General features: G+C 38.6%; 1 protein-coding gene across 1 annotated transcript; it reads left to right on the top strand.

The window, feature by feature from the left end:
* Positions 1–669: 669 nt before the first annotated feature.
* LOC110636062 (protein OBERON 3) lies at positions 670–6,686 on the top strand. The gene is made up of 2 exons (XM_058141233.1): positions 670–3,005; positions 5,869–6,686. Exons 1-2 carry the CDS (start codon positions 1,181–1,183, stop codon positions 6,456–6,458), a joined length of 2,415 nt encoding a protein of 804 aa, XP_057997216.1. The 5' UTR covers positions 670–1,180; the 3' UTR covers positions 6,459–6,686.
* Positions 6,687–7,236: the final 550 nt, after the last annotated feature.

Below are 7,236 nucleotides of genomic sequence, written 5' to 3'. Positions count from 1 at the left end.
CTACATTGACTGTGTCGAACTAAATTGGAGTGAGCGACATTCAACGAAACAACCGTGTTTTTTGAACAGTTCTGCCTCACTCTTACAACCCGTGTCTATTTCAGTTTCAATTCTGCGATTCTTGTCCACACAGGACTTTTGAGTCGGACGGATCACTGGGACCATTTTCTCATAATTTTAGTTCGATTTGAATTAAAATAATATAATAATTAAAATTCTTTTCTTCAATTTTTTTTATTAAAATAAACATTTAAATCAGATTGAATTGCCGAGTCCAACCATTACTATTTAATGTAATTTAATTTATGGTTTGATAAAGAGAATTTGAGCCGCATCTTTAATGATGGCTATTCCAAACTATTTCAAAATCGCCAACATCTCAAATTCAAGTTTAACCAATCCGATTTTAATTTGTACCGATTTAATTCTAATTCTGTTCACCGTTTTTACCCACGCCAACTAGATGAGTAAAAAAAGCATAGAACCATTAAAAATGAAAATATTCCAAGACCATGGGAGGAAATGGATGGGTAAGTGACGATGTGTGTATTAGAAATGTTCATAGCAGAAATTGAGGTGGGACTTATGAGTCTGTCAAGTGGATGACTTAGGTGCAAATGACAGCTTTGTCTTAAATTATAAAAAAAAAAAAAAAAAAAAGGTGACCGTTAACTAGCCATAAACTGCTTCACCAAGAAAACAAAGACCAGTCCACCTGACCTAATTTATACGGCCTCGCTTTTCTTTCCTAGTATTTGAAGAGAACAGAGGAGGGAAGAAAAAAAGAGAGTAGGTTTGGTGTATCCTTTGGGCTGTGAAGTTAGTCATTGTGAAAAAGAAAAAGACCAGCGGCGTTTTTTTCTCTGTAACTCCAATGGGGTTATAACTGTAATCTCGTGTTCTAGGCGAGAAACAAGAAAAAGGTATCGCCGTTTTTGTTATTCGTGTAAACGCTTTGAAATTCCAGCCGTTGTCCAGAGACAGAGGCAGAGACAGAGACAGAGAGAGTTTTCTGTAGTTGCACTAGAGATTCAAGAATCAACCCAACATGAATTGAAGTGAAAACCCACCCCCAGGTTCTTCCAAATTTTCCGTTTTGCCCAAACTTGTTTTTTTTGGTTTTTGTTCTTCTCTCTCCTCTCCTGGTAAGTCTCTCTTCCTCTGTCTTTGAAAGACGACCATGTTTGGAGAGAAAGATCATCATCTCTCCAACGGTGAGGCAGAGAGCTCACGTAACCACGCTAACTCAAAAGAGAAAATTAGTTTGTCTCACAAGGGGATTGATTTTCTCGCGGAGTCGAAGATGGGTTTTGATGGGTTTGCCTCAAAACCTCAGGAGCTGACTCTTAGCTACCTTTGTGAAAATCCCAAACTGGGTTTCACTCAAAAGGGCAAAGAAGTGATCTTTTCAGAGAATTCAAATCAAGATGAGAAATGGGTAGAGAGAGATTTCATGAATCTGAGTGAAACCAAATCCAATTCATCTTCAAAAAGGGAAGTTCAAGAAGAAGAAGATATTGGGAGGGAGAATTCCTCCAGAGATAAGAAGCCAAAGCTAGAAAGTACTTTAAATCTTTCTCTAGCTTTGCCTGATGTATCTCTCTCACTAACTGCATCAAATGCATTGCAAAATGCTGAGCCCGTGGTTAAGCCAAAGCCTAGCAGGAGCATACAGTCCTTAGGTGCCGCACCATCAAATAACAACACACAGACAACCTGTTCTAACGATTTCACCACAGCTTCACTTTCCTACTCGTATTCTCACCCATTTTCACACAATCCTAGTTGCTCCTTGACCCGTAATTCAACTGAGAACTATGATTATTCTGTAGGAAGGGATGATCAAATTTGGTGTGGAGGAGAAGGGACTAATGGATCGGTTCATAGTCGGTTCAGGCCTATTGGAGATGGGCTTGTTGCTTTGAACAATAACAATCATGGCGGCGGTGGCAATGGAGGATTTTCCATGATGCAGGGTCATCGTGTAACGAATAAGGATTCGTGTAATAACAGTCTCTATAGAACTACTAGTTCTGAAAATCTTTCGTTTTTCCCATCTGAATTGCCCGCTAGGCCACGTTTAGACGCTCATTCAGGTGATTCTAGGAGAAGGGATTCGGAGAATATGAGAGGTATGGAGGGTATAGATGGAGGAGGAAAGGCAGGAAAGCTCTCTAGACCGGAGAGAATTCTTCGTGAAATTGTATCGGAGTCTATTCCCGTTATGGCTCAGATAATTCAGGAGCTGGCCGAAGAAACATTAGAATCGACCAAGGAGTACTTAAATAATCTTATTGGGATGCCTGAAAAGAGAGAAGAGTTAGTAGGTCTTCAAAACCGGCTTGAGAGAAGATCTGATCTTTCTAAGGAGGCTCTTTCCAAGTGCCAAAAGGACCAGCTAGAGATTTTGGTTGCAGTGAAAATGGGGCTGGCAAGTTTTATATCTGGGAAAGTTAAGCTTCCTCCAAATGAATTGGTGGAAATTTTCTTGTATATGAGGTGTAGAAATGTGAATTGCAAGAGTATATTGCCCGTTGATGATTGTGACTGTAAGTTTTGCAGTGCAAACAAGGGATTTTGCAGCTCCTGCATGTGTCCAGTTTGTATGAATTTTGACTGTGCTAATAACACTTGCAGTTGGGTTGGGTGTGATGTTTGTTCCCATTGGTGTCATGCTGCTTGTGGTATTCAAAAAAATCTCATTAGTCCAGGTCCTAGCTTGAAGGGGCCAAAAGGGACTACAGAGATGCAATTTCACTGCATTGGGTGTAATCATGCTTCAGAAATGTTTGGATTTGTGAAGGATGTGTTTGTGTGCTGTGCAAAGGATTGGGGTCTAGAAACCCTAGTCAGAGAACTTGACTGTGTGAGGAAGATTTTCAAAGGAAGTGATGATTTTAAAGGCAAGGAGTTGCATGTTAAAGCGGAGGAGTTGCTCTCCAAGCTTGAGAATAAAATTATATTTCCTTCGGATGCCTGTAACATCATTATTCAGTTCTTCAACTGTAAGTCCCCTAACTTTGAACTTCTGCATTTTCCATGCATTTTGCAATTTGCAGTCTTTTTCTTGTTGCTTGAATTATGACTTTATCCTAATCTGCAGAAATCAGAATTCCTTTGTTGTGATACAGACCTCTGATATATGAAACTTAGAATTTCGTGAACAACGTATGATATGTACTTGATTTTTCTGTTGCCATTCTCCTTGTGGAGGGAGGTTTGTTGCTTAAACGTGCATATTTATTTTGGTCAAGTAACTCCTTAAGGTAGGAACCATCTGTTTCTCTAAGGCTAGGAATCAATATTAAATCTGCCAAATTGAATCAGATGGGAAATGAAGCTCGATTATTGGGTTCAGTGAGATATTGATGCAGTTGTTAGTTGCTGAATTGCTGAAATCAAAACAAGGGAATGAAGCACACATAGCTGGTATAAATGATATTAACACGAAGAAACTTCAAATGCTTTAATTGTAAATAGATGATATGACATTAAAAGCCAATCAATGAATCTGAAACATCTGCAGTGTTAAGTTCACAAAGTGTGGGGACCACTAACGACATCGAGATTGTCTGGTGCAACTGTTATGTATTCTAACTGTTGATCACGGTAGGTACCCTGTGGGTCCCACCATGATCAACCGTACGAGTGCATTTGTTGTGCATACAACAGTTGCACCATAAATCACTCCAAAGACAGAGTTGGGAGCATTAGCATGACTGAAATGAGTACATTTGATTAGTGATTTTTACAGGCTGGGAATGGGAACCTCATTGCAACCAAAAGCCTAATGAGATGAAACAAATTCCAAATACATGATGAGTTAAATCCCAAAGTTCTAGTCCACATTTTCCCATTCATTGTTGGAGCTTCTGTCAGTCTTTCCTGGCTTATTCAGCCATTAGATGGGCCAAACTAGGCTACAAGGATAATGAAATATGTGATCAACTGAAATAATCAGTTCGACTAATTTTAAGTTGTTGTCTCTATCTGTTTGACACAAGAGATTTTCTTATTTCAATTGGATTACACCAAGATTCAGCTGAAAGCCCTTACCTTTTTACATTAGTTTTAGATGAATTGACGAAACACATACAAGAGAGTATCCCTTGGTGCATAATGTTTGCAAATGATATAGTTCTGATAGATGAGACGCGAGAAGGAGTCAATAGAAAGTTGGAGCTTTGGAGAAGTACTCTAGAGTCAAAGGGTTTTAAGTTAAGTATAACGAAAACAGAATGCATGTATTGCAAGTTCAGTGAAGGCCGAACTGGTGATAGGGAATGAGCTAGTTTGAATGGAGTGTTATTGCCTTAAAGTAATCACTTTAAATATCTCGGCTCAATCCTTCGAGTAGATGGGGGATGTGAGGAGGATGTTAGTCAGCCGAACCCAAATTCTTGGGATAAAGGCTTAGTTGAGTTGAGTTGAGTTGAGTTGAGTTGAGTTGAGTTGAGTCTCCATCTGTTTGACCAGGTAAATCTCCTTAGATGTCAATGGATTGAGGTCAAGGTAATTTGAAAATGGGAGAGTACAATGTTTTTATAGTAAGTTTATTTTTTCGGCATACTAGTCAACCATATGAGGACATAACCTGGGGTTTTTAGTATAGGTGGGTTAATAAATTGTCCAGCATTGTTAACCCAGACAATCCTGTTAGGATTAACCAATAGAAATATTTGGTTTCAATTGTGAATGGGTTCCTTATGAAGTGCTTTCCTATTCGGTTTTCCAACATTTATAGAGCTCACAGGTAATTGCATACTTATTTAGCTCCTAGGATCTCTCTAATTGGAGGTAAGCGTGTAATCTAGTTTAGCTAAAAGCTAGTGTTTATGTGATGGACACTGTATATATAATGGACCCTTGAAACTCAAGCTTGTTTGTGATATTGCATAATGGAAAATGCTCAAGGTGAGCCAATCCTGGTTAAAAACTGCTAGTGGAGGAAGGCTTCTTACAGATGATAGAAATAGGGCTAAAGAGAGGTGCCAAAGGGAATTGACAGTGTTGGGTTATTCCTGATTTTGTCAGTTTGCCTATTTTGGGAAGTTCACGTTCATGCTTCCTACGGCTCAAGTATGGTTCAAAATATTTTTAGATGGAAGCAAATCTTGGATGGGTAAATGGTTCTTCCATAGTGTTGCTAAATATAGCTCAGCAACTAACACTTCTTTGTCCATCAGTTATTTCCTGTCTGGAGATCACAAATAATATGTTTGATCTGATAGTTCTAGGCATGCATGAACTTGATTTATAAAGTGCACCAGGATGTCATGCATTGTAGGATCCCAGATGTCACAGTTCATCTGGGTTGATGATACACTTGAAATGCAATCTAAAGAGAACTCCGGACAAACATCATCCCTGATCTCCATGGTGCTTGACCTGTTAAATTTTGAGCAAAAATATGGTCAGATTTGGTCAGAATGTTGTGTGCTTGTGTATTCCTATATTTTTTGCCACTGGCGGAGCAGGGGGCGGGGGAGGTAAAGATATCATGTTCAGATAAATGAATATTATTATGGGTGATGAGCAACTGTTCATGATAATCCACCTGATATTGGATCGGAGTGGATGGCGTTGTTGACCACACTCTTGATGAATCGAGTAATTTTCCCCTGATGGCCATACATGCCCTATAATTTTTGCTGGATCTCTTGCCTTAACTAGGAAATGCAATCTTCCTGATTGGTTGCGTTTCCTTTATGTTAATCAATCACCATTTGGTTTTCACTGGACTGCCTACTTCACCTGACATCCTATAATTTTCATGGTGACTCCTTTATTTATTTTAAAATTTTGAATCGCATTATGTATCAACATCTGGTTCTTAATGTTTTATTCTTTTCTTCTTTGAAATTTTAGATGCAGATAGTATTTCTGATTTTCCTGCTTCCAGTGTATCTGCAAAAGAATTGATGCCAACTGAAGCTAGTCTTAGAAAAGATGATGCACCTTTACCACCAGCTACTTCTCTTCCCCCAAAATACGCTTTCTACAATATGAACTCTTCAAGTGGCCGGCGTGATTCACTATCAAATGATCACCACCGAAATAACCTCAAGGCTGCACTCCTTGGCAACTTGAAAATCAATGATGAGTTTCAGTTTGGAAAGACATCAAAGAAAGATGGAATTGAGAGCTTAGAAAGCATTGTACGAATTAAAGAAGCAGAAGCCAGAATGTTCCAGAGCAAGGCAGATGAAGCACAAAGAGAGGCAGAAGGCTACCGGCGGATGATTCGGGCGAACTCTGAGAAGTTGGAGGAAGAGTATGCAGAAAAGCTTGCGAAACTGTGTTTGCAGGAGACTGAGGAAAGGCGGAGGAAAAAATTGGAAGAACTGAAGGCTTTAGAAAATTCACATTCTGATTACTACAACATGAAGTTAAGAATGCAAGCTGAGATTGCTGGTTTGCTGGAGAGAATGGAGGCCACAAAACAGCAATGGGTGTAATTTAATCCTATTTTCCCCTTTCTTTTCTTTTATTTTTGTTGACAGAGATTAACTTATAGTGTGTAATTTGTTTACATCTTCACCAACCAACAACTTAATCGTGTTTCTCCGAATGCTAAAAGGCATGGTTTTTTCAGTTGCAAAATTCAAGCTTTGGAAGTTCATGGCTTTATTGGAAAGAGCAATGAAAAACCAGAAAGAAAAAAAATGGTTGTTTGTATATTTCAATTTGTTTTTATATTGTTGGATTTCATAGGACATCAAATGTGACAAAAATGGGTGCATGTGCACAAAAGGGTAGGTGAATTATAGGGTTAAGGTAATAAAAAATGGCAAATCCTGACATTGCTGTATGGAAGCTAGGAGATTTAGCCAATATCCTGTCCTAGTCTCTGCTTTTGATCTCCGTTCATATTCTATTCAATGGATTCATGCCTGGTTCCTGGACCACAAATGTCAAGTATTACCTGTACTAGTTGCTGCTATAATGTATGAATATTATAATACATGATTCTGCATATAACAATAGAAAATGGACATATTCTCCTGTACAATATAGTATATGTTTATTCTTTTTCTGCTCCTTGTGAAAGGAACATAAGAAGTGATTGGCACCATTGAAGATATTCTGCAAGAAAATTGTGATGGAAGGATAAAGGTGTTTCAACAGCAATTTGGCTTTGACTAGAAAATAATGATGTCTTGGGACCATTAAAAATTGCCTGTGATGGTGGATATTGTATCATTAGTGCTGTGGTGTCAAATTGCACTTTGACAT

The sequence above is a fragment of the Hevea brasiliensis genome, chromosome 18, assembly GCF_030052815.1.
Source record: "Hevea brasiliensis isolate MT/VB/25A 57/8 chromosome 18, ASM3005281v1, whole genome shotgun sequence".
Taxonomy (NCBI): Eukaryota; Viridiplantae; Streptophyta; class Magnoliopsida; order Malpighiales; family Euphorbiaceae; genus Hevea; species Hevea brasiliensis.
This window is presented reverse-complemented; position numbering and strand designations above follow the sequence as displayed.